The sequence below is a fragment of the Psittacula echo genome (assembly GCF_963264785.1).
Source record: "Psittacula echo genome assembly, chromosome: 2".
NCBI classification, from domain to species: Eukaryota; Metazoa; Chordata; class Aves; order Psittaciformes; family Psittacidae; genus Psittacula; species Psittacula echo.
The window spans coordinates 136,774,140-136,801,571 of record NC_137737.1 but is presented as its reverse complement, the minus strand read 5'-3'; the positions used below and the strand labels follow the sequence as shown (position 1 = coordinate 136,801,571).

The 27,432-nt window shown below is 40.6% G+C and overlaps 2 protein-coding genes across 6 annotated transcripts in view; both read right to left on the bottom strand.

Annotated features, from left to right (window-relative positions):
* Positions 1 to 14,813, bottom strand: part of PLEKHF2 (pleckstrin homology and FYVE domain containing 2) — a 41,937-nt gene extending 27,124 nt beyond the window's left edge. The window contains exon 1 of the mRNA XM_080610408.1: positions 14,777 to 14,813. The gene's annotated coding sequence lies outside the window, so the exon portion shown is untranslated. The remainder of the gene's footprint in view (positions 1 to 14,776) is intronic.
* Positions 5,198 to 24,074, bottom strand: NDUFAF6 (NADH:ubiquinone oxidoreductase complex assembly factor 6). 5 transcript variants are annotated; one of them, XM_080610410.1, is made up of 10 exons: positions 23,902 to 24,025; positions 23,516 to 23,797; positions 20,462 to 20,565; positions 19,109 to 19,231; positions 14,777 to 14,833; positions 13,209 to 13,311; positions 10,669 to 10,802; positions 8,874 to 8,975; positions 5,847 to 5,903; positions 5,198 to 5,344 (listed from the first exon to the last, which is right to left on the bottom strand). In XM_080610410.1, exons 3-10 carry the CDS (start codon positions 20,480 to 20,482, stop codon positions 5,216 to 5,218), a joined length of 726 nt encoding a protein of 241 aa, XP_080466536.1. In that variant the 5' UTR covers positions 20,483 to 20,565; positions 23,516 to 23,797; positions 23,902 to 24,025; the 3' UTR covers positions 5,198 to 5,215. The 5 variants fall into 5 exon arrangements, with proteins under 5 accessions (XP_080466536.1, XP_080466539.1, XP_080466537.1 ...); XM_080610413.1 differs by lacking the exon at positions 23,516 to 23,797 and having other exon boundaries at positions 20,466 to 20,565; positions 23,902 to 24,074; XM_080610411.1 differs by lacking the exon at positions 19,109 to 19,231.
* Positions 24,075 to 27,432: the final 3,358 nt, after the last annotated feature.

Genomic DNA, 27,432 nt, shown 5'->3' with positions numbered 1-27,432 from the left:
GCCAAACTGCTAGCCAGCAGCCTGAGAAGAAAGGACTCAGAGGCTGAACTGGAAATAACTCTTCATTTCCTAGGGATGGATGTGTCTCATTCTGTCCCTGAAAACATTCATGTCATTTTTAACTTCAGCATTCATTAAATAATGAATAATGCGGAATTCTAAACTTGCACCATTGAAAACAAAAGATGATTTTTTACTCCTTAATAGAAACTAATCTGATAAGATAGATATTTTTTTTTAAGCAAAAACTTCAGAAAGTGCTAAGTTTTGAACTTTCTGGCTTTCCGAGTGCCACATAGATATAGTGTTTTTGCAGTTCATATTACCTTACTAAAAGTTTAGACTATAGGGTTTGTTAAGTATACAAATCATATTAATCTGGCTTTGTGGAGGGTTTGAGATTTGTATAGAGTGAAAACAGCAGCCAACCTTTGCTTGGGCCTTTTGGTTAGAACAGAGATCAGACTTCTAAAACAGAATGCCATACGCAAAGACTATGTTGAAGGAAAGTGGCCTTTCTGACACAGAAGAGGCCCGAGAGTTATATCTTAACTACTTTTCTTTCCCCTTCATTTAATTTTATGCTTATTTAAGCATGGCAATCTAAACAGGCATGGATGTCCTAGACCACAATGTTTTGCTCTGCCTGGGGTAACTGAAGAAGGTGTGAAATTACAAAATCTAAGCTTTCACGCTTCAGCTTTAACTGATTATATGCAGTAATAGGGCAAGGAACAGCATCTAGATACACTCTGGCAAAACTAGACATGCCCTCCGAATTTATAAGTGTTTGAGGCTTGGGGATTGAGAGAAGTCTAAACAATCTCCATTCCCAGACCCAGCACCTTGGCTTTCATTCTCCAGAGCACTGTGATTCTGACATAGAATGAATGATGTCATAGGCTGATGAACTACAACTGATCTGATTTGATAAAAGGACAAATTAGTTAGAGCTAAACTAACAAAAATGCCCTGTCCTGTCACACACTGCCAACCTGCAGCTTGAAATAAACTGCGGATTTTGTGTGTTATGCACAATGACGACAAAAAGGATTTCTGTTTTTAGGCAAATTCCAGCCTTCTGGACAGTGACTGATAGAGCTTTACATTTTGATTTTTTTATTCCTTTGGAGTCTTCAGATTAATAAAAGTTTGAATGGCCTGAGTAAGAAGGGAGTGTGCTCAGCCTCAGGTGCGCAGAGCAAAATATTCCTCAGCTCCAGACAGGAGTGCTTGGGTAGCTGCTCCTAGGCCTTACAGCAGGTTCTACAGGAGTAGCTACCACTTAAAAATGGTCTTCTACTGCTGACTTGACCAAAAACTCTCAACCACTTAGTACTGCACAGTTAAAGGTTTCTGAAGTTCCCCCCACTATGAAGAAAGAAAACCAGCATCATCCTCTAAAGACTCCTGGCAGTTTTTATCCACAAAACAGAAATGCACATCTATCCTGCCTTTCTGACTTCATGCAGATACAGACGGGCCTGACCTAGAACAGGGAATCTACAATATCCATAGGTCAACCCACTGCATATATAATTTGCCCCTACGGGAGCAGAATACTGAACTCCATTTGCTTTGGCAGAGAACATAAGCCTGTGTATTGTTGCCTCTCTATAAAGGCAAATACCAGTCAATGTATGGTCTGAAGCATAAAGGATTACTTGTGTATTTTGTCATGATTTATGTATCCATGGATGTTACTTATCACAATTTTTTACTTCTTCAACTTCAGTGGATTCAAAGTGGTTGAGGATCACCACTTTGAGCCGTGTTAAAAAAGAATAATCTGAAGATTTAGAAGAATCATGAACGCTGAAGACAGACAGATATGTTTTAACAACTGAAAGAAACGTAATTTTTCAGTACACTGCTATCAGCAAACACAATGGAAAACAGGTTCTGAGCACATTCAGCATAACACTGTATCCCCTTCTAAATCCTTTTATAACTAAAACTTTGTAGTTCTTAACCTGGCATCAGAGCAGCAAGGAAAAAAAATCCTCACTCTTTTGGAGACTGCTGGTAATAGTCTAAATGGTTCCTCTTATGTCTTCCTTTGTAAAACACAAAGACAGACGTGCACGACCCTCCCCCTTCTGCAGTATAGCAGCAGTTCCTGTGTTTAGGCCTGGAAAGCATTGTCTGGTACTGTTGAACATTTTGACACTAAAGAGGACCAAAATAAGATGCAGATACTGAGATGCTGAGCTGTGAGGGAAACAGGGACAATGTGGAGGACATATTTCTCACAAATGATGATTTTTGCATTTTTACTTGACAATTAATCTTTCATTCAGTTTGTTTTTACTAAGACTATTATGTGCCTACGTGGGAAACCAAAGAAACTGCAAGATCACTAGGTAATTGATGTCTGATGTGTTTCTATTAATTCAGGACTTTTAATCCTGTAGTTTTTACCTACCATGAAAATCTGTTACAGGACTTAATACAACTCCTGTGTTTTGCTACCTTACACTTGCATGTCTAAGTGGTAAAGAGATTCTAGAACAGACTCCGGTGAAGTGCTCTGAATACAAAGACGGAGATACAATTCTGTGCTGAACCAAAAGCAAGCAAGACCATATAGATCAAAGATATACAAAACACGTAAGGTCACTGAGGAGGACTCCAGCTAGACTGCTGCTTTACATGGGCCAGGCTAACCAGACATGGAATTCTTTTTCAAGCATGCAATTAGCATCTAGCAACAGATTTGCTACTTGCTTTTCTGATAGCAATAACCAGTAAGTTAGCACCAATATGAGGAAGTATTTTGTCAGGTCCAACAGGCAAACAAAAAAACCCCAACAAACTAAAACCAACAACAAAAAGGAAAAATAAGACAAATTTTTGTAAGATGTAGAATTACAAATTATCAGAACTGCTATAGAGAAATAAAAGGAGATTATACTAGTGAAAGCAGACAAATAAAGACTACCTTGTTTGACAGGTATTTAATGCCTCTGCTCACAACATTGTCCCTAAGGCAGAATCAGGCACAGCCATCCAAGAGAGAGCTGTTCCCTGAAGGATGCAAAGGAGACAGATTGCTTATTCAAGCAGCCTCTTGTCACTTGCAATTCAAAGCGCTGCTTTACTTTCTGAGGTCACTCAAAACTCTCTTGTGACTGAAGTTATAACTTGAATTTATTTATTCCATATCCTGTTTATGAAGTCACTCTGCTAACCTTTCACTGCATCACATGGCTTCTTTTCTACACTACAACAAATCAGCCCTTCAACTTATGTCTTTTTAAGCACATTGTCAAGATTTGTTCCACTTCAACATCAAAGCTAAGCGCTGACCTTGTGGCCTGCAAGCAAGATACCACTGTAGCAACTGATGCACTGCAGATACTACATGCTTTCTCTTCTCCTTCTTATTGTACTGTGCTCCTGCCAAAAGTTCACTTTACAGGAGAGCAATTCCTTTTGAGACGACAGAGGGCTGCCATTATTGTCCTGACTCAGCACACTCGGAACAAAACAAGGACCAAACACAGAAAGAGACATCTATAATGCTTTCTTCAGAACACAAAATAAACAGGGCAAATGTGCAGCTGGCCTGGTAGCAGCAACACAGCCCAGGCCTTTGCTCTTCATTTGGCAGGAATAGCTGCCATGCCTTCATAGGAAGGAAATGTTTTCTTTTTACCAGTCTCTGCCACATCCAAGAACCCCAATGATAAGATACAGGAGCTGACCTGAGAAGTGGATGGAGCCTGTTGAGATTTTACTTTTAGAAAATAGCCAGGATTCTCCCAGTATACACAGGTTTTTCAAGGTTCCTAACAACCCTGATTATTACACTTCTAGTAATACAGAAACCAAGATCCTGAGTTGAACAAATTCAAAGAGAAATGTCTTACCTAGAAACAGGAAACTGCAGAACCTAACCAAGGTCTGTATCACAAACTAACTTCAAACATGTAAAATAAAATCACCAAATGAAGGATTTAATGTTGAGTTGCTAAGATTTCTACCATGCTGACAGCTTCTATGACTAAAAGAAGCCATGATTCTTGTTCTCAGAAGTTCATGATGAGGCACTGTACATTTAAAATACAGGATGCTGTTATACAACCAAGCATCTGGGGAGATTAACCCCGATTAAAGAAACAATTCTCTGGGAAAAGCAGCTATTTACTAGAACAAGGATGACGGCAAAATAAGCTACCAGATTTGTGCAGCTGAATCAAGTTGGATGTTTGGAAGTATTACTTTACCAAAAAACAATTCAAAAAGAAACATTTACCTTGAGTACAAAGCTCCCACTAATTTTCCACCAAAGATACATAGAAGTATCTTTATAGAGGGAGGACTCAAATGACCTGGAACATTCAGGAATATGTTTCTTCACAGTACTGAAGGAAAGGAATTCACAGAAGCCATGTAGGAGAGTGTCCTGAGCAGCATGGTGAATATGAACAAAGAGGCAGTCGAACCCACACTGAAATGGCAGCTGTGGGCAACAACAGGGAGACAAGAGGCCAGGAGGAAGATACAGCCAAGCCAAAAGCAGAGTGAAAAACCCTTCGACTGAGCTGGAGATAAACAGTGTTAGGGTTCTCTTCCTATGTTGCAAAGCTATTCTCCCACTACCTACAGTCACTTTAACAATCTCAACACACAGTTAACTGATTTCTGTACTACAGCTCTATTTCACCAGTCTGAAATTCTACATAACTGAAACAGCTTAAGCTTTTTCTGACAGTTTTCTTGCATTCAAATATATGTGCTCATTCCTCCAACTATAAAGCATCATTAATACTTGCAAGAAGTCTGCTCCTTGCACTAAACAGAATTGCTTAACTGATTATAAAGCATTCACTGTAACTGGTTTTGGGCACAAACAAAGCAGTCTTTTTATTTTTTCCTCAGTAAAGTGTCAGAACTGTCAGAAGTATCCATTAGCACAGAATTTGTCCAAGAATTCTGTCATATTGCTGTTACTACAGGAAAGACAAGAAAAATAACCTCAGACAGGGACATACGACTTGGCAGACATGTGAAGCAGAGATATCAGCCTAATATTCCAAGAACAAACTTAACTAGTGCCAGCAAGCTAACAGCTACAGTTCATGTGCATCTGCTGTTTCCCATGAACTCCACTTTGTGGAAGTGTGAAGTTACACACTTAACAATTCTATAAAGTTAAGGCATTAAAGAAAAAACTCAGCACTCTGAACCCATATAAAAAACCCCCAAACTTTTAATATGTTTTTTTCCAAGATCTAATATACAAATGCAATGGTAATAATGTACTCTTCCTTTGTAAGCTTGGATGAAATATATTGAAGTCCACTTTTCGTACATTACATAAATAATCATCTAAAGCAACCTAGAAAAGAAGAAAAAAAGCTTAATCCATATGGTGCACACAGCAAAATGGGCATTAAGTTTAAAAAGCAATACATGAAACCAAATGAGGAAATGCGAAAAGGCCTGATGATCTGCCTGTTTTATTAAGCGATGGCATAACATTCACATTTAAAGGATATATGAAAAGCAGGTTTTGTGAAGAGAAGCATTATCCTTTATTAGACCAAACAGCAAATTCTAAAAATAGACAAGATTATTGGGCCCTTGCATCAGAACAATTGTCTATGAATATGCAGACATTTTGGGCGCAATGATGTAGTTACAGAAGGATTAGAAGTGTTGATCAAAACCATGAGGTTCCTCAAGCAGGCATTACGATTTTCACAAGTTTTAGAGATTACATCCTCCCCCAGACCAGACACAGGAAGCATTAGTTAACAATGCTCAATTTCATACTCTTTACAAACATATTAGCACAGAAAGGAGTCCAACACTTAAAGAGTGCATTGTATCACACCCACCGTACAGAAAAAAGCAGGATATGCCTTCACAGGAACTTTCTTACTGAAAGATCTAGCCTGGAAGTAAACGGGGTAAGGTGGGAGAAAGAAAAACAAAACCAAACATAAGGAGAATTTAACATGTCACATTAAACATCAAGTACTATATATAATTGTTAGAGGCAACAGACTGCATTACAGGCTCTGTCCCTCTTTATTTTGACATACTGAAACTATAATTTTTCATTATGTGCAAGCCAGCACCATCCCTCACTGTATACAAAAGGAATTATAAATATATGCAATACTGGGAGAGGTCTGCTAAAATTCTTGTATGGTTTGACAATCTTACAGTTTACATATAATAAACCAATGTAAATTAGCATCCCTTATTCCAACAAAGTTCCAAGTTGCATCTGATTTAACAAATACAGTTTAACCCTCCCCCTCTTGGTAAACTGAGACCATAATGATATAGCATGATTGAGATAAATGTAAAAAGCCAAAAGGAGGGATGCTTAAAGGAAGAGGTGGAACATGTAAATGTATATGCAGGCTTCTGAAGGGATCACTGTGGGACTGACAGAGCACTTTTATTATTATATGCTTTTATTCTAATAAACCACACAATTCCTAAAGAAAACTGCAATCTTCCTTACCTTACTTTGCCCTCTGCTGGTCGTCACAGTATCAAGAGCTGACCACATGTCAGAAACTTACCTCCACTAAGTGCCACATTACTACAATATACTTCATATAATATTGCTGAGACTTAACTTAGCGTGTGAGGATTATATTTCTTCTGACTGTGAAATGGGGCTGGTAACCGTTACCCTCATCCTCCAAACTATGTGGTCTGTGAAACAAATGCTGAGATTGTTGAAACCTCCCTGCAAGTTTAAACTTTACCCTACCCTGAAATTCCAGCTAAGACAGAGGGTAAATGGCTGAGAAGACCCTCAGGCAAAACAAGACAGTGATTTTATACAGGAGAATAGATGCATTCAGAGGCAGCAGCCCATTACATTCACCTAAAGTCCTGAAATACCCAGCAAATGTTGCCAGCAAAAGCCTATTTCATCCATTAGGGGAGAAAGTATCTTTATCCTTGCATTAACAAAGACCATCCGATTATCAAGGGGGTTAATACCCTGTTATTACTTCCAGTTATTGCCAGTTCAAGTGGTTTGAACACTCTAGAGATCTTGCACTGTCAATTATTCTTCGCTGATGATGCTGGGGGCTGGAAGCAAGTATTCACACAGGATCTTTCATATTTTAATTAAGATGATAGAACCCATCCATTAAAAAAAAAAAGGGCGGATCAACATTCGGCTCAATGAAATGCTAATGCTGGTCTAATCTGCTTTCCTTGTGTTTATACTTTTCCTGTGTAGTCTCTAATTACATGATCACACTGCATATTTTCCATGGGACCCTCCCAGTGCATACCATGGGCAGGGCTCTAGGAATGGAGTGGGAAGAAAGGGGGGCAAGGTTCTGCCTGTTCTCTTCAGAAGCTGGTTTGGCATGTTGGCAGCCAGGGCACCAATGCACTAGGAATTATCAAATTAGCTGAAAAGCTCTGAAGAACCAAATTCTCTCCCTGCTTCTGCCCAAAGTTTCCATGCAATACCACCAACCAAATCTTAAACATCTGGACAATAAATACACACTGCTCATTTTCCATGCCTCCTATCCCTGATATGAGGCATTTCAGGCCAAGCACTGGAATTTTTGAAAGCCACAGTTGCAGCCAAAGTCAATGGGTTTTATACACTCTGCATTACGGGTTGAGGGGTGGGCAACAAAAAAAAGACACACAGTGGACAGTTCTGACACTGCATTTTTCTCAACTCTGTTCCCTGCTTCTAAGTGGAATAAACAGTTTCCTTGATCATGTGACAACAAAAACTGAGGCATCAGGTGAAATGACATGAACAGGAATGTATTAAATGCAAATTATAAATAGTCTGCATTAAAAATAAAGCCCAAGGCTACATATTATTATCAAAAAATAAAAATATTAATCAACTAACTAATCGCTGACTGAAGAAACCAGACATGCCTCATCTTACCTTCAGAAAACTCAAAAAGGGCCCTTCCATCTCTACTGCATAAAATACTGTGATCACAGCTTAATGCTATAATTGAGGATTATATTAAAGTTGTAAATGGAGAGATAAATCTGGCATTTCTTTACTTTGAAGTGGTATCTTTTCATATTGAAAGCATCAAGCGCGCATGTAGTTGTAGACATAAACTCTCTACAGTAGTTCTTGCAAGTTTTCCATATAAAGGCAGACACAGCATTGCTGACACAACATTCTTTTGCTTTTGTATTATGTACCAACAAGCAATTCAGAATGTAGCTAAAATAAGAGCATAAAAGAAAAATAGAATAGGACTCAGCAGTTCTCCAGGAATCATAATCCACTGTTCCAAGCAAATAAAGTTTTCCTTAATTCATTTGGATGTGAGCCAGGAAAGAAATAAACAGAAAGTACCTTTCCCAACATAGCTTTGAGCATGGCTGGTCATGTTAGAGAATGAATCCCTGCTCCCACAGACACTAACCAGCAGTTAAGGGAACACACTCTGCTTTCCTGGCAGCCATTCCCCGGTGCTGTGAAATACCATATTCAGAAGTGCTTTCTATGGTGCTGATTCCTTGCTGGCACATAGCTGCATTTAGAAAAGTCTGCTTGAAGTTTCCCTCCCAGTAATAACGCTTTTAAGCACTATTTGTCTATATGCAATTGGACCTGGCTGTAAGTAAACTGCCTCCTGTACATACAGATAAGTATAATATTCCAACAGAAGAGCTGTAATACTCAAAAGGTTTGTGTGGTGGCTTCTGCTGGTTTGATTTGGTTTTTTGGTGGTTTTTGTTGTTTTTTTTTTTTTTAACTTAAACCCTCAAAGTAATTAAAAGTAAAATATTTGAAGTTCAATATGGAGCTCTAAGTCTTCTACCACCACATGCACAATGCTTTGTGAAGCCTAGCATCAATTAAGCTTAATTAAATAAAAGGGAAGGAAGCTCACATGTTCTAGATGAATATGGGCCTGGCTGGCAATGTCATAAATTACATCTCTCACATTTTTCTCTTGCTTGCCTCTTATGAAATCCTCTTGTGAAACTCCATGCTAGACACAGGAAGAAAAATCAAAAAGATAAAAACCCCTCAATAAATATCCAAGTTTCCATTTCAGTTTCTCAAAATCCTGTCCCAGCAACTGAACTAATGACACAAGACTGAAACAGCCTAAATGCTTTACCACTGCCCTTTCCTTTTTAATTCCACAAGGCTTTTTTTGGCCAGTCACTTGGGAAAAAAATATCAAGTTAACAAAGAGAACAGTTGGTACAGACTCTCTCTGCATGAGTCTGTCCCTTGAAGACTCTGTGGTCAGTCAGATACCAAGTCAGATTTTTAAAGTTTCAGGAATTTAGATCAGTTTATATGCTCAATATTTAAAACCAGAATCCAAGAATCAGTATTAGGCAGAAAAAGCCAGTAACAGCTAACACAGAAGCCATGCTGGCTTATGAGGTAAGTCGTTATCTTGGGATCAGTGTGCACCACCAAGCCTGCCGAAAAAACCCCCAACCTAAAAAACCCAACCAAACCAACCAACCACAACTAAACCCAAACAAACCCACTGCCAAAATCAAACCAAAAACACAGAACCATCAAAAACCCCACCCCTGAAAAAAAATTACCAACCCCAGACTTATTCTTTGATCACAATCTTTGACCAATATAAGACATAATCTGGTATATCAGAACTGCACCAGTTGCCTGTTATCAACCACACTCAGACCTATGAAAGCTGTATAGAGGCAGGCAGGTAGGCCTCAAAGGAGGTAGAGACTCCAGCAGAACTCTGTGACACTTGCCAGCAGCTGAAATGCTTACAGGATGCTCAGTCTGCACAGAAGGGATGCAAGCTGTTTTTACAGCTTCACTGTAAAACACTTCCCGTGGCAAGCAATGACTGTGAATTTTCAGGCTATGTTTGAAAAACTAAATACTTGGAAGGCCTTCCATACCATCCAGCTCCAGAAGGGCTGAAAGCAGGGTGCAGCTCCTTACTGCAGCCTCATAACCCTGACCGGTATTAGTATCTATGTTTTTTCAGTGGCCTAAACTACTAAACTTCAAATTAAAACTTTCAATTGCATTGAAATGATAGTCAGAAAATACTAACACAACTGCCTTAAGCAGCCTTAAGCATCACCGTAATTATATAAATTTTGGTTAAAAATAAAAAGAACAGCATTAATGTTTAAAGACTGGAAATGAAGGAGTAACAGCTAAGATAGCTACAGATCTAGCTAGAGAATATTAATTAAGTATTTTAATCTTTAATCCCATTTTACCCAAATTGCAAGATCTGCTAAATTCCAATGCAAATTAAGTATACAGTTTGAACTGCAGAATTTGCAGGACTACACCATCTCATGCAGCAATATATGGAATGTATGCTTCAAGCTCTCAAATACGTAACAAAAAAACCAAAACAAGCCCCAAAAAACACCCAAATCCATCAGCACATTTATGAAAATACAGCAAAGAGAAACCCAAGGATGTGTTTCAGAAGTAAGATTTCTCACAGTGCTTCCCTCATGGGGACAGGAAAAGAAAAAAGATAAAAAATCCAAAATAAAGCAAAGCAACCACAACAAAAAAAGGCACCATTCCATATGTGCATTTCTACACATTCATTTTCTACACATTTTGTTTCTGGCCTAATAATCTATGATCTCATATCTGGCATTGAGAGACAAAGTCAGAAACACTATCCTGTGCAATTCCAGACAACTTGCTTCTCTTACCAACATACAAATGTCCAAGGGAAGAAAGACTTTTTGCCTTGTACAGTGATACGGAGTTGCCCTTAAACAGGTAACTATGCCTTGCGCCTTCCCAATGTGACTGGCTGCGTGGTCAGCATGGATGTCCCTCACACCTGAAATTGCAGAAATAATACACTTAGAAACATACTGCCAGGACTTTTGAGGGGTATAGTCTTTCCTTATGTGCATCACAGTCATATTTAAGGAAAGCTCAGCGCATTGGTCCATGCTAAAACTGTCTGTGTTCATAAATTGCCTTGAGATCTCATCTCAGGGTTGCAAAGCAGCAGGTAAATTCATTGACTTCCACATTCAGGAGCAAGATATCTCTTAGCTTGTTGCAGTTTCTGCAAAGGGTACAGTTAGCAGGGTAGCACCTATTCAGATACATCAGTACACATACACATGTTCATTGTCATGTCTTTTCCCGGGATAACAGTATTCCAGGAACTGTTTTTCCCAACGGAAGAATAATTCAAGTGAAAGATTCCTGACAAGCATTAATGCTTACAGCATGGTTTCATGATTACCTGCAGCCAATTCAGCAATATACTGAAGCCCAAGAGAATGGTCCTACAGCTATGTCCCCTGCCCCAAACCTGTATTTCTGCTGCCTCCCTTGTGCTGTCATGCACAACGAGGCAGTAGCATGGCAAATTGAATCTGATCACCAAAGCAATAGAAAATTAACATTTCTCTATCAGAAGTTCAGAAGGACACTTGCAACATTTAGCTGATTTCATACTGAGGAAGTGAACATCAGATGTTAAGACAGAGGTTCCTCATTTCTTCCGAAGAAGAATGCGCTCACCGTATCTCTCTTTGTAATTATCTCTCTTTTTTTCTTTTTAAGCTGTTTTAACCGCAGCATTGGACTTCCACCAGACTAGTGTGGTAAGGAAGATGAATGTATTGCTACTACAATACTAAATACTACTAAATAATTCTCACCCTTCTTTTACATCTGAAGTCATACAGAGAATACTTCCACAATGCAACAGACACCTAAAAAATATCCTTTTCTCCACTTCGAATGAACAGTTCTTTCCCATTCTGTGACTCTTCTATTAGATATGACACAGATAGCAGCTCTTAATCACAAGGGTCCTATCGTCTTTGTTGCATTTTTCCTAGCTATTCAATCATTGAGAGTTAAACTACTTTCAGGAAGAGGAGAGGATTCAGACCCAAATGTACATCATAAGCAAGCTGTGTGGTTCGGCTGATACGCTGGAGGGAAGGAATGCCATCCAGAGGGACCCTGACACGCTTGTGAGGTGGGCTGATGCCAACCTGATGAAGTTTAACCCTGACAAGTGCAAGGTCCTACACCTGGCTCAGAGCAATCCCAGGCACAGCTACAGGTTGGGCAGAGAAGAGATTCAGAGCAGCCCTGTGGAGAAGGACTTGGGGGTGTAGATCGATGAGAAAATGAACATGAGCCGGCAGTGTGCGCTCACAGCCCAGAAAGCCAACTGTATCCTGGGCTGCATCAAGAGGAGCGTGACCAGCAGGTCAAAGGAGGTGATCCTGCCCCTCTACTCTGTTCTCGGGAGACCTCACTTGGAGTATTGTGTGCAGTTCTGGTGTCCTCAACATAAAAAGGACATGGAACTGTTGGAACAAGTCCAGAGGAGGGCCACGAGGATGATGAGGGGACTGGAGCACCTCCCGTATGGAGACAGGCTGAGAAAGTTGGGGCTGTTCAGCCTGGAGAAGAGAAGGCTGCATGGAGACCTCATAGCAGCCTTCCAGTATCTGAAGGGGGCCTACAAGGATGCTGGGGAGGGACTATGCATCAGGGACTGTAGTGACAGGACAAGGGGTAACAGGTTCAAACTTAAACAGGGGAAGTTTAGATTGGATCTAAGGAAGAAGTTCTTTACTGTGAGGGTGGTGAGGCACTGGAATGGGTTGCCCAGGGAGGTTGTGAATGCTCCATCCTTGGCGGTGTTCAAGGCCAGGTTGGATGAAGCCTTGGGTGATATGGTTTAGTGTGAGGTGTCCCTGCCTATGGCAGGGGGGTTGGAACTAGATGATCTTAAGGTCCTTTCCAACCCTAACTATTCTATGATTCTATGATTCTATGAAAGTTGGGAAGTCAGCTGTTTCAAGATAACCAGTGTATATCACTGCAATACAGAAGAAAAGCTGCAGAATAAACTACAGCACTTGGTGTTCTGACAAGTGGGACAATCAGAAAATATGGTGAAGAGTTGAATTTACCACAAGGAGCAAGAAAAGAGAAAACAAAGTACCAAACAACACAGCAGTAGGAAGTTGCACTTCAATGAACTTTCCACTGTACAGCTCCTAAGGAAAGTATAGAGTTCTAGGACAAGTGTGGTACGATTCCAGATTTATGGTTGAGCATTCAAAAGGTAACTGAAGTATCATCTAAGACAACTTCTTCTGAAATTAAACTCCAGTGGAAAAGGAGAAGGCTTTTTATAAACACCAGTAAATATTGTACCTGCACTCAGAGTCACCAACAAAATTTAAAAGGGGAAAATGCCTACCCAGCGTTTCCAAGGTGAGGTACAAAAGAGCACTCTGAGTGTTTTCAGCATACTTTTCAAGCTCCTGGATGTTACGGTAAGCCCTGTCATCCAAATTCTTCTCCTATAATATGAACAATATTATATATTGTTATTACATTATTTGTTAATATTACATTCTGTAATACAGAACTTCAGTGAAATGTAAACAGAACTGCTGTTTGCACAAGTTTATTAATACAGCCTAATTCGCTATTAGAAAAACAAAAGGACAAAATTAAGAGATAGAAAGAGAGCATAAACACACACAGCAGTTATAGCAAGTCTAACATAACCAAGTAACTAGTAACTACACGCAACTGCAGCCAAGTCTAGTTACTAGAACAAATGTAACTTTTTGCAATAAGAAGAAATCAGAATTCTTCATAAAAAAGGATACAGTCAGAAGAAAGCATCATATGATATTCTTACACTGTGGGGTTGCTAATTTTAATACTTAATTTTCATGAGAAGCAAAAGAAATTTAGATAAATACGGGTGCATTTTTTAAAACATGCACTAAACAGACACTAAAATAAATCACAGAATACACACACATTTCAAAGTCATATGCAAATACACCCAAAAACATAACGTCCTCCATCATTTTTCCTGCCCTAGTGGCTTTTGTTGTTAAATCACACCAGTTTTACAATTAAAAAACCCCTCTGAAATAGGAACGACACTCCACAAGTAACTGACCATCAGTAGGCTCAAGGTATATCTTCATGAGACACTAACTTTAGCAGCAAAGCTAGCTTAAGAAATCCGTGCCCTCAGCTATTCATTCTTGCCCTTGCAAGCACCACTGTACCAGGGAAACTGTTCCTCTTAGTTTTTTTCCCAGAAAAAGGGTGGACATTTTAAAATTACTGTGATTGGAATGCTCTCATTTACAGCATTGCTTAGAAAAATTTCCACAGCCATGCTAAGGAGAAGCAGCAATGTGTGGCAGAAGGGTGCAGATGGGTCATTTAATTTTTGAGGTTTTACACCCATGGCTCACCACTACAGAAGGCTACTCGGGGCAATATTGGCATGGTGAGGAAAGACGTGAGGAAGAGTAAGGTGGTGCAAATGCAGTGTAGTTTTCCAAAATTCTTAACAGTTGTGTGTGGAGATCTTACTACTTAATCCTACAGGATGGAATTCCCCTCACTTACATACAGAAAGGTATCTACGTGTAATTCCCAATGGATTACTTCTAGGGGTAACCATTTCAAATCAGGAACAGAGACCAGCAAACAGGAAACATGAGCACAGATATTACCAAAGCAGAGGACAAGAAAATGTGGATTCAAAAACAACATCTATTTTAAAGCAAAAATAGACAAAGGATTCTATTAGCCATTTTGGCCAGAAAAAAAAAAAAATTATGAGCAGGAGTGTCAAAAAGGAAATACAGGAGTACCATTCTTAAACAGAAACGCTACTGTCTGGAAAAGAGTAATTATTTAAGGTTTTGTTTCACACACAAGCAAACAAAAATAAGGGGGAAAACCCCTACTATGACTAAAACAAGAATCACACTTTGAATGGTAAATACTTACTCTTTCATCAATGATCTTCATAAACCACATTTTAGTCAAGTTATGCCTCTTGACAGCCTGAAAATTACCAATAAAACATCCGTATTAATGTACACAAAGTGACGGCAGTACTGCATTCTGAATGAAGGCTGAAATATATTCTAGAAAAGCCTTTTCTTACCAGGATTGTATTTACTGGGTTAGATCAAAGTGGAAAATTAGAATCTTCTTCAGATACAAAAATTTTCAACTGGCTTTGTTACAAGCTGTTGCCCACAAAAACCGCAATGTTGGACATCAAGCCAGTGCAGTGAGAGCATCTGTTTTAAAATATTTTTTTAAAGTCATTTATTCCTTTATGGAGTCATACATTCCCACAAAATATTTGCAGATAACTATGTTCACTTTCCAAAGAGAACACAGGTTCCTTAAGAGACAAGCAATAAAAAGACTTCCTCTGTAAATTTTCAAGAAAACATCAGTACAACATACCAATACGTACCGTAAAGACAGCATTCAATCAAGTCATATAATATTCAATATTATGGGCTTATTAAAAAAACTATCCCACAGCATCTCATATTTCCACACTCTTCTTCTAGCTCTTATCTTGTATTTGACTTTCTTCCCATACCACTTCATTCTATCAAATTTACCTTCGATCCTCTTACTCACACAGGCCGAATTTTGCAGACCACATTGTCAGAAAGGCTGCAATCACACATACAGTATTTATAAACAAAACTTATGGAGCAGATTTCTCACAATCTCAGCCTTTATAGCTCACTTTCAACTTCTTCTTTACATCCGTTATATTTGTAAATATTTTTTCAAGGTTCATCAAGAACAGATCTTCTTGTTGATTCCAGGAAATCTGCTTGAGGAAGCACGTGGTATGTGAAAAGGCAATTCTAAATTACCACTACAAACGTCAGTTGTGCTTCTCACTTGTTCGTCTTGAGTATTATTTTGTAAATTAAATCCTTGAAATGGTCACAGGTCAAGACTTAAAGCACCAAACTGAGTTCTCCCAAATTTCCCAATTTGTACATTATATGTATTTTGAGTCACCTTCATTCAAACACACTGGTCCTCATTTTTCAAGTTTTGGAAATTGGTTTCTTCCACAGAAATGGAGAATTAGGCCTCATTCTTTGTATGTTAAAAATGGACAGATAAGTAAGAACAAGTATCATACAACCATTATATAAGTTTATATTAAAGTCATTGACAGATGAACTATTAATAAACCTAGAAATACTATTAAAGACTATTTATATACTTTACTAGTGCATAAAACTCTTGGAATCTGAATGTGAGTATTCTGATATATACAAAACTTCAGGAACATATTTAATGTGATAAATCAGTATTTATTCTGAAAATTCAAAATTATCCTCACACAAACTCAACAGTATGAAAACAGTGTACATAATCTGCTGTGCAAAAGACGTGCTAAATTCTATTAACAGCTCTGCAATACTTGTGAGCTCAGGTGTCTTTCCAAATCTTTCTTTCTACGAACTGCAATAACACTGGAACATTTGGAAAGCCACACTCTTCAAATCGGCCATTCCTGGGGTATTTGCTGAAATGTAGAAATAAAATCACATCTTGAGTGCAAAGGTCGCCAGCTCAGGTTGTATTGCTAGTTCGGTCCAGCACTCTGCTGCATTCAAAGCTATCAGAGCTCCTAGAAACACTTTCTGAATTATTTTCCAGTATCTCCTTTCACAACCAGTTCTGTTTGGATTGTCTTATACTGGTCTTCCTTTAGGGAAATCATATGTAAAGTGAAATCTTACCAGAGATAGGCCAATTCTTTCTTCCACATCAAAATCAATTTTCTGTTTTTCTGAGACAGGAGTATGACTGGCAGTCAGGTGTTGGAAAGGGCTGCAGCTGATACCTCAATATATGAATGGTTCCTATCTAAATGTTGTACTGGTTTTGGCTGGGATAGAATTAGATTTCTTCATAGTAGCTTATATGGGGCAATGTTCTGGATTTGTTCTGAAAATGGTGTTGATAACACACTGACGTTTTTGTTACTGCTGAGCAGTGCTTACATAGCTTCAAGGCCTTTTGGGCTGCTCACACCACCCCACCAGTGAGCAGGTTGGGGGTGCACAAGGATCTGGGAGGCAACACGGTTAGGACAGCTGATCCTGACTGACTAAATGTATATTCCACACCATGTGACATCATGCTCAGCAATTAAACTGGGAGGGAGGTTGGCCATGGCAAGGCCTCTGCTCAGAGAGTGTTTGGGCATTAAAACACACCCCCCACATGGATACATACACAAGCAGCCTGAAATTAAAACTAGTCCAAAGAACATATACAATCATACCCAAAACTAACTTGTACCTAACCCACTCAATCACATAACTACATCAGAGGATATCATCAGAAATAAAACTAAATTAAGCTACAGTAAAGCAAGTTCCTCCTTGGAAAGAAGACAAAAGCATTTTGGGAGGAAACAGTCTTTCCTGGGAAGCTTGCCATATGCTGGAAGAGAGACAGAAAGAAGGAAATAAAAAGCAAAGGCACAGAAAGATTGACATGGCAAATTACCAAATCTGCATTTTAATGCCTGCATTAAAATATCACCCTAGGTGCATCTTCAACTCCCATAATCCCATAAAAACGTTCACAGCATTTGCGAGTCTTCATTCTAACTGTATGAGATGGAGACACCTATGAATAGGTCTGGTCCTCCTAAAAGTGACTGTAACAGGTGTTTTATTTTACTTCTTGGCTTTACTGACGTTTTCTCTTAGTCAAACAAAGTGTATCTTGTTTAAATCCCAATTTAATCTAAACGTGTGTGTTGACAGACAGGAACAAATGCTCACTTATGGTTTATTTCACATTTGAAGGCGGAAGAGTCAGGGAGAGGCCACAGTTTCAGCATTGCCAAAATCATTGAAAGAGGATTTGAAAAGACCTCCTTTTTGTGGTCTCAGAGGTACAGCAGAGTGGATGTGAAATGCTCTAATCCCACAGGAACTGCGTTGTTCTAATCCAGCATTACAGTAAGTGTCCTGCTTTTCAAAGGATTTTAACAGAAACAATGCAGATGAATACTTGGGTGAAGACTAGATATTTCACTGCCTGTTTTTAGCAGGCCCATAAACCTACCTACAAGATTTATGTTAACTGTATTCAGCTATTGAGATCTAGACAACGAGCAGCTTTTCCTGTTCAGGAGATCAGAGATCTTTAGTTTAAATGCAAGTTCTGGTCTTATAGAGGCCTTATGGTACCTGCTCATTTTGAAGGTTCTAAGACTTGCAGGACCCTAAGATGACAAGTTAGCAATGTATGGAATTTCCATCCATGAGGAAATTAAAAGCTTAACTCAATGTGACCCTGACAACCTGATCTAAGTTTGATGTTACCTTTGAGCAACAAGTCTGACTAGATGACAAGAAGAGAGCCCAACCAACTACATTATTATGCGGTTCTGCATCAGCATCAAGGGAAAATCCACTTACACTGCCGTCAGACCTTCAATCATCCATCAAACTTACCAATGACGGTACTAACTAGAAACAAAAATTTTGGAAGAAAGCCTCTCTTTCTTTGGTCATGAGCAGCAGAGGCACAGATCTGCAAGTGTACTTTATGAACTTCTTCTAGTGCCTGCAAAACCCAGGCATCTTGGTAAAAACAAACTGTTCAGTTCACAAGTACATTCCCTGTTACTCAATGCATTAAGTTCACAAGTACATCCTCTGTCATACAATGCATACAAAAGGATCTGTGCAAAACATAATACACAAATAGAAGTCATCAAGCAACTCTTGATGGGAGAAGACTGTATTAGAATTCTCCCTACTACCCAGTAAGTGCATATGAAGGTCTTGAGCTTTTCCTCATACCCTACTTGCTACTTCAACCTCTGTGCTTAGCCTCCTTTCTTTTTGTACAGCTTAATCTCTTCAGGCAGCCTCTGCTCTTAGCCTCCTGTCTTTTGTACAGCTTAATCTCTTCAGGCAGGACTAGCACTGGCTCAGGACAGTATACTTACGCACTTCACTTTGTATCAGTTTACAGCTTACCACAATTTACTCTGACCTTCACCTAAACAGAAGAGAAAAAAGCAGATGGCTCACAGAAGTCTGACCCTCCAGCTAGGTCCTAAATATCCTTCTTCTTCAACTGTGCTCTCTGGTTGTCAGCAACTTACAATATCGGACACAGACACAAGAATAATTTACACTATCTGTTTTAGACAAAATAATGCTATTAACTATACAACATAGCACACACAAAATGATTTCATCATTTTCCGCAGTAATATTTTAGTTAAGTGAACTGTAGGGCAATAAAGGTGTATTTTACCCTCCACAGTTCTGTAGCAATCGGCTGATGTGGTGGGTTATCACAGTATATGGCTTCCACAGCATCCCTCCAGAACTGCATTCGCATCAGACCTGTAGTCTTCTGAGTTATAGAGTCTTTGATCTGGAAAGGATACATCTGGAGTGAAATTCAGTGTCTTTAAGGCACTTGGTCTATCTACACAAAAAGACAGACACAGGACACAGCTGAACTCAGTAGGGAAAGTGCTCAGTTCTGAATTCCCAGTTATCCACAGAATCACAGAATCATTAGGGCTGGAATGGACTTCTGGAGATCACCCAGTCCAACCCTCTGCCAAGGCAGGGTTACCCAGAGCAGGTTACACAGGAATGCTTCCAGGAGGGTTCTGAATGTCTCCAGAGAGGGAGACTCCACAACCTCCCTGGGTAGCCTGTTCCAGTGCTCTGCCATCCTCAACATAGAGAAGTTCTTCCTCATGTTGAGGCAAAACATTTTGTGTTTTAGTTCACAGCCATTGCTCCTCATCCTGTCACTGAGCACCACTGAGAGGAGTCAGGCACCATCTTCTTGGCATCCACCTCTGAGATATTTATATGCATTAATGACATCCCCTCTCAGTCTTCTCTAAACAGGCCCGGCTCCCACAATCTCTTCTTATAAGAGAGATGCTCCAGGCCTCCGATGATGCTTGTGGCCCTATGTTTTCCTCATAAAGCATACAAAAAAGTCTTAACTCCACCTGACTTTGAAACCCATGGAGATTAAGTCCTGTGTGACCCTCACCTTAGCTGTTTTCCCAGAAGGAAAAGAAGCAGTGATAAAACCAGTGAGGGCAGGCAGCGTGATGGGTTGCCAGCACAGCCTGCAGAAGTTGTTCAGGGGTTTTGTTTGTTCAGCACATTTCTTGGACCACTCCTTTCTGGCAAGCATTACCAACTTGCCTGGTTGCACTGGCAGTTTCTGGCCACCTAGCAAAGGGGAAAGACTGCAGCCGCCTCCCTCCCACAACTCCCTAATGACAAACATCCCTCCCCACAGCCTTTGCATCACCTGGCTTTTGCCAACTGATTATACCATCCAACCTTTTTTACAGACCTTCAACAGATAGGATTTAGCTGCACTTAATTGATTCAGTCGCTGCACTTGAGCCAGGACATAGATGCAATCATGTAACAGCATCAAGGACCACAGCCTGTTTGTTATCATTCAATTTTAAAATGCACAATGAAGAGGAAAGTCAGCAAAAACATGTACATAAGCAAACTGTGGGAGACTGGCTACTTTCCACAGGCCATTCAAATTTAGACGTTTGTATTGCACTATTGAAACTGTTATTTTACACTTCCAGAGTTCACAAACATATTTCAATACCTGCCTGGGCCAGTTCCACATTGAAGGCTCTCAAGGCAAAAGCAGAGGTTCGAGATTCCACAGGCAACAGCAGAGAACACAGAAACCCTTCATAGTCACGCTTTCTGTGAAAGGACAAAAAAATACATGTATTATTTATAGCTCTATGTAAACCAGGTGTGCTGTGGCTTGGCACTGAACTCCTAAAATAGTAGCAAAAAGTTACAGTTCAAAACTCTTGACTCTGCAAAAGTGGCAGACAAACTCCAAGAGTGAGGGGATGCTGCCTGAACTCCCAGTGCATCTCTCAAATCCAGATCTCAAGCTATTTGGCTAAAGGCATGGAAGGAGGCTGTGGCATATCTGTAAATAGAATCCAGATTGTCCAACTCCCAGACTTCTGTTCCAAGCATGAAACCACATTTCTTTAAGATTGTGCTTTGGAGCTTGGTAGAAGAGCATTTGCTTAACCAGTAAGGTTTTGTATATTGGTAACTATATTCGAAGCATAAGAACTCTAGGTCTTGCCAGATTCACCACAGGCAAATTGTTGCCAGTAGAGTGATATGCCTTTACTTGGCCACTTGGGTGTGCCATTAAATTAAAAACAATCACAGTGCACAGCTCATAAATTGTGAAAATCATCATAACCATAGCTAACAAAGCCATTTGGTCACCTCTGGAAAGCTGAACTGCTTGTTTTGAACAACATTTTGGTGTACTCTGATAAGCCTGTAACCTGATTCGTCATAAGAACAAGACCAGTAACTCCAAGTTTCACTTTGAGAGTGCAGAAGCAGGTGCCAAGTAAAAGACATTTACTTGTTTTCATGAAGTCTGCTGTTCTTGCATGTACTCATATTTCTTTTGAATGTGAGCTTAAAATAGCAAGGCTAAACTAAAACCACAGGTTATTAGGGTTGCTACTTTCAGCATCAAACAAAAAGCATCTGAGATTTAACAGAAGTTCTCACCCCTACAATATGCAGCAGCTGACAACCAGCTTTAGAGTTTTCACAACAGTTGTGAAACTTCTTTTAGAGCTTGATGCAAATACAGAAGCATCAACAAAAACATAACATTTGTGAATTTTAGCAGGCTGTAAAGGTCACCTTCATTAATGAACAGATGCATCAAACCTCCCTCAAGACACTTTCTGAAAAGCATTATCAGCTCAAACCTAGTGGTTTTTTCAGGGCTGATTGCAGTAATGCCCAGTACTGCCCACCCTGCGCAGAGTTGCAACATTTACTGCCACATTTTCCAAGTCCCAGTTATATACTTTATCTGGGTTGTTCAAACACAGAAACACCTCTACTTCCAGAAAGGAAACAAAGGAACACATTACACAAAGAATACAGCAGAACAATAGAGAAATGTGTCTTCTCTCTAGTAATGGTGTTGGCATGTTGGTTTGTTGTTTTGGTTTTCAATCACTCCAAGCTTAGAAATTAAATGTAGCCAAAAAATACTTAAGAAAAAAAAAGGCAGAAAGAAAAATGACTTTAATGCTGACACTGCACTCCTGGCCATAACAGCAGAAAAACAAATCCATTAAGCCTCAGTCTGTAAAATAAAATTGGTATTATCACAGATCATGTTCACGCCAAATCTCTTTGTGTAAGAAATGAAGAAAGGACTGAATGACCTTCAGTCTGGTACCGAGTATTTCTCAGTTTCCCTCTCAAGTAAGCACAAGTTTACACACAAACCTACAGATAGAAGAAAAGTTGGCTATGACCATTACTGGACTTCCAGTGTAATCTGTTTCTTCCATGTAATAAACTCCATGATACCATCATGCCACAACCTTATCTTTCAGAGCAGACATCATAAACAGCAAGAAACAGAAAACTTACCTATCAGGGGAACATATTTTTAATCAACTACCTTAAAGCTACATTTAAAAGCGTTGTTCAGCACAAAAAGGAAAACCAAAGAGAAAGGACACCTGGCATATTGAAAAAAGTTGCTCAAATCTACGTCATTAAATTGTAACTCAGTTGTTCCTCCTAACATGTGAGAGACTCAAATTCAGGACTGGTGAGTTACTGATGCTTGCATAGCCTCAAGCGTTTTATTGCTGCTTGAATGGTAAGCCCTTCCTCTTAGTAACTTGATTTCCACGCAATATATCAGCTACCGTGAACAGCAACTTCAATTAAATGATGCCAAAAGCATAACCACCTTTCATAGTACTATTTTTGAATGCAGGTGTGTAAGTAGTCTTTTTTGATCTAACAAAAATAACAACAATAACAATGTTCAAATTCAACCATTCTCAGCTCCTGTGCCTTGGAACCTAACTATTCTGCTCACAGTTTGTGAAAACATTTCACCTGTATATGCTAACTTTACCTGTATATTAACTGTACACACAGCTTCTGATCTCCCCAGTAACAGGTAAACAAATCTGGGGTAGAGTAACAACAAAAACAAAGCTGTAATCTCAAGTTTTATCATGGCAAACGCAACCTGGCTATGCATTCTAATGCCTCAGTAAAGGCCTGCTGCTTGGTGCTGCACAGGAAATCTGAGATTGTCACATTTCTGCCATTAGTTTTCCTACTTCAAACACTGCTGCTGATCACACATATCTTTATATCTTTTACAAGCATCGTCTGGAGAAGATAATCCTGTTCTGTGCTTGGAGGCCTCCTGCCTGCTTTGGTCAGCCACCTAGAACAACTGTACCTAAACAGAAATTAGTCAAGTCTTTACAAATAGACTTGTTTAATTGTTTACTTTGTATCTCTGAATTCCTGTGGACTAGAAAGCAGCAAGGGGCCTTGTATGTTGTTCGCAGCCCAAAAGCCAAGCAGGTAACATTGCCTGCCTTGGAAGTGTCTGAGCTACACTCTGGCTTCCCTTGGAGCATTCTGGATTTGACCAAAAATGTATGCTCTCAACACCACAGACTTTTCCCCGTCCTGCATTTGGGTCAGAGAAACTACATTAGCTGTCTGTCCAGAGGATTTCCTCTGCTGTGGCCCGCTTTTCCACGGAGCACTTTGGGATTCTGGCTACTGCTCAGTAGCCATGGTCTGAAAACACTCATTATTTTTAAACACCCACTTCGGTGATCTTTCTCTCCAAAAAGCCGAGACAACGAAATGGAAACGTTATTCCGTAAGAGCGGCTGTGAAAGCAGGTAGGGGAAGGAGATCGCCGTTTGCAGGTTTTATCTTCCATGCAGGTTTTATCTTCCATGCTGCTTTAGCATTTGGCTACTCTCCGCTGCTCCCCCCACGGAGGCGGCGAGGTATCGGGGAGGACCCACCGCGGCCACCACGCACTTGAGAACCGCAGGGGTTACTTTCGCGGCCACACGTACCCGGGGGCAGCCGGGGGAAACTCCTGAAAAGGTTCCAGGAACTCAGCACCTTTTCCGCAGGAGGAAGAGCTGGCAAGCCCCTGCGCGGAGCGGAACACCCGCGCCTGAGGCCTCCCCCCGCACTCACCGCACCAGCTCGGCGCAGTACTGCACCTCTCCGCCGGGCTCCGGCCGGCTCCAGCCCGCCGCCGCCGCCCGCCCGCTGACAAGCCCCGGCTGCGGGGCCCCGCTGCGGGCACCCGCTACACGCGCCAAACGCTGCCTGCTCCACGCAATGGCTGCGGCCGCCATGCTGCTCGCCTCGCCGCACCGCCTCTCCCGGCAGCCACCCGGCTGCTGTCAGCACCTGACGGAGGAGGCACCGGTAGATGGCACCCGAGAATGCCCGGGTGCGGCCCGGGGAGCTGTCGGAGCCTTCTGTTGTCCTGCAAATGGCGCCCTATGTGCCTCAGTTTCCTCCCATCAGGCTCCCGAGGAGGGCGGTTCGAGGTGAATTCCTCCGCTCCCCGGGAACCCAGGCACTTTTAAACCGGGTGCCCAGAGAAACTGAGGAAGTTGAGCTATAAAAATCGCCTAGCTATGGGCACAGGAGGTGTGCAGGAGTGGCCGTGGCACTGGGGAAAGCCTCAGGGCTGGTTTGCTGCTTGAGGGAGCGGAGGAGAGCAGCTCTGCAAAGCTGACCCCAGGGCTCAGTCCCCAGTAAAATATGTTTTGCAGCAGGGCCCAATTTCCTCCTCTTGGCTGGGTGGCTGTACACGCCAGCTGTACAGGCTGGGTGGAGTTTACTTAGAGACACAATAGTCCTAAGTAAATGTAGCCACAGAGTGGCCATGCTGCCTCAAAGGCTGGCCTTTGTGGGGGTAAGTCAGAACATTCATACAAAAGTGCCACCATGCTTAAGAGCAGTTTCATCTTAAAACTGCACCAGCCCAACCCAGTTTTTAGAAGCAACAGCAGTCTGGCTTTCTGTTCCCAGCTTTGCCATCTTCTTCCCTGGTACCAGCTTTGACCTTCATTTTATAGTACAGTAAGTTGATTTGAGAGAGTTGAACCAGCAGAAACCCATCCACTGCTCACTTTTGAGTTTCCTAAGCTGATTTTGTGCCAGTTTGGTGCCTTGAATCAGTTCACTGCATGGTTAGCTGGGCATCAGCATGAGCAAGGGGCTGAAGAGAGGACAGGATGTGGACAGTAACACATGAGTTCATTAGCTTAGCTGTAAAGTGAAGCCACAAACTAAGTATGGGGAGAGTTTTGAGTGGGTAGTGACGTTCAAGTGACAAGGCATCTGCTTGGAAATGAGAGCAAGCCTTTGTTTTGTGTCACAAAGATGAAGAGGAGAGGGAGGTTAGGGATTTCACTGGAGCATTAGGGTTTTTGTTGATTAGTGGCTCTTGTGGGTTTATCCTGAGCCTTTCTTATTCCCTTTCCCTCATCTCTAAAGTTCTCTTTGTCTTTGGATGTCGTTTCAAACCCTTGCTATGCCTTGAGCAGGATTTATTGTTTGTCAGGGCACCCAAAGGAGGTCATTTAGCTTTGGGTGGAGGCTGAAACTGCTGTTGTTTAAGTTTTCAGAGAGAACCCCTAGATAAACGAATCCAGTTCTTTCAGTGGCTGCCAGTTCCTGGCAGAAGGGTTACATAAACAGACTCTAAACCTCAAGGGTATTATAAATAAATCTTATAAAATATTAACTTTTGTTAATCACTGAATGAACTAAAATGGCATTAAACTGATTTAAACCCTTAGTAAGAAAAGAATGAACCAGGTGTCGTATAAAAAACAATAATTCTGACCTCTTTCTTGGTGTGCTGACATTTGTTTCTTATTGTTCTGTACCTTTACTGTTCTCATTAACTTACAGTTTTTTTCTTTAGACAAATATTTCACATGTCATTTGTAGTTATTGAAAAGCTTCTTCAAGTCTGTGTCCTAGTAAGTTTGCCTTTTGTGCTGCCAGCACAGTAGGAATAATGATTTGGCTTAATGTTTTAGTGGGTTTTTAACACTGTATATGAAAATCTAGGCTTAGTAAGGGGCATCTAGAAACATTTTTTTTTAATGATCCCATTGTGTTAAAGAGCACATTTCATCACCTTGTTCACTATTTTTCTCAGAAGCTGAAAGATGATTGCGCGTCTTTCTGATGTATATTATTGCCAAAGTATTTTGTCCCTCTGACTCCTCAGATGAAACTGAAATCCTTGGGCAGCCACACCAGTGACAGCAATGGCTGGCTTAGGTAGAGATAATTCAATTATTGCTCCAACCTGGAATTTCTGGGAAAAAAAACCCAAGTTTTATGCCAGGAAACACTGATCAGTTATAGGGGATCCTTGTTCAAATAACATCCAGATATTATTTGCCAACATATAAATGAGGAAAAAGAGACTCTCAGCTGCCCCATGATGGCCAAACAGAGGCTGAAGTTTCGGAGGACTGCATATATTCATGTGCTTGTACCAAAAAGTCTCAATGCAGAAGAGAATGGGGGAGAGAGAGACCTGCCTCAGAATATCCACTGACCAGAGGCTGAGGTGTTCACTGGGATCTGGGGGACTGGCACTGGGATCCCTTGTCTATAGCAATGAGAGCAGGAATATGAGCAGTAATCCAACATGTCTGTCCTCTGTGCTCACATAGGCAAGAATATATTATCCCTTTCTCTCCTTTTCCTCTTCTGAATAATCCTGGATTAAGTCCAGTATCAGAGTTAAGGAAAAATCTGTGTAGTAACAATAGTGTTTCCTGTCCAGTTCCATGCCACAGTGAACAGGCGTATGCCGTTACTTTTACCTGGACTACTAAAAATATTCAACAAGTAATCTTTGTTTAAAGGAGTACACCAAGAAAATATGTTTAACTAACTGCAGTTGTTTGAGCCCTAGCTACAGAATAATACATTAATGCATGTGGTAACAAGCACGGAGCCACTTTAAAACTCCCATTTTCCCATTTTCCATGGTTTAAACAGCTAGGTCTTTAATTACAAAGTAGATGGAAAGTTCCCAAATGATGTTGCAGTAAAGGGGTTTCATCTTTGTTGCAGCTGCATTTATTTTATTTTTTGTGGGTTTGTCTGTAGATAAATAGCTGGTAAACTTTTATTTCTTGTTACCATTGTGCTCTTTCACTCACCAGTTCCGAGCACAAAGGTTGTAAAAGGTGCCATGACAGCAGTAGGAAACAAAGTTCTCAGTGGTTTATGGAGGATGAGGACCACTGCATACTTCCTTGGCTGTGTGCTGCAGGACTGAGCTGGGGTGACCGTTTTTCCAAGTAAAAGGAAACAGTAATTTTTCCTTCTCCACTGGCACCTTTGGCAACCATGGGCATAAAGCACTCAACAGGAATTGCTGCTCATCTGATATTCTCAAGTGTCCTGTGGTTTTACCTGAGATTCACATTTTACTCCCATGAAACGGATGGTCTATCAACACACTTTACGTGCACCACCACGTAAAGGCCAGATATTAACAACTTTTCATTTCTTCTGATTCAGATTGGCAACTCGCAAGTGAAACAGTGGGTATTCAGGTCATGCTACTTCTATGGCATGATACCTCTTGATGCCTATCTTTTGTTAGGATAGTCTCTTATCTCTTTTTAGCAAGTGGATTAAAATAGGACTTCTACAGAGAGTAATTCAGAATAAGGA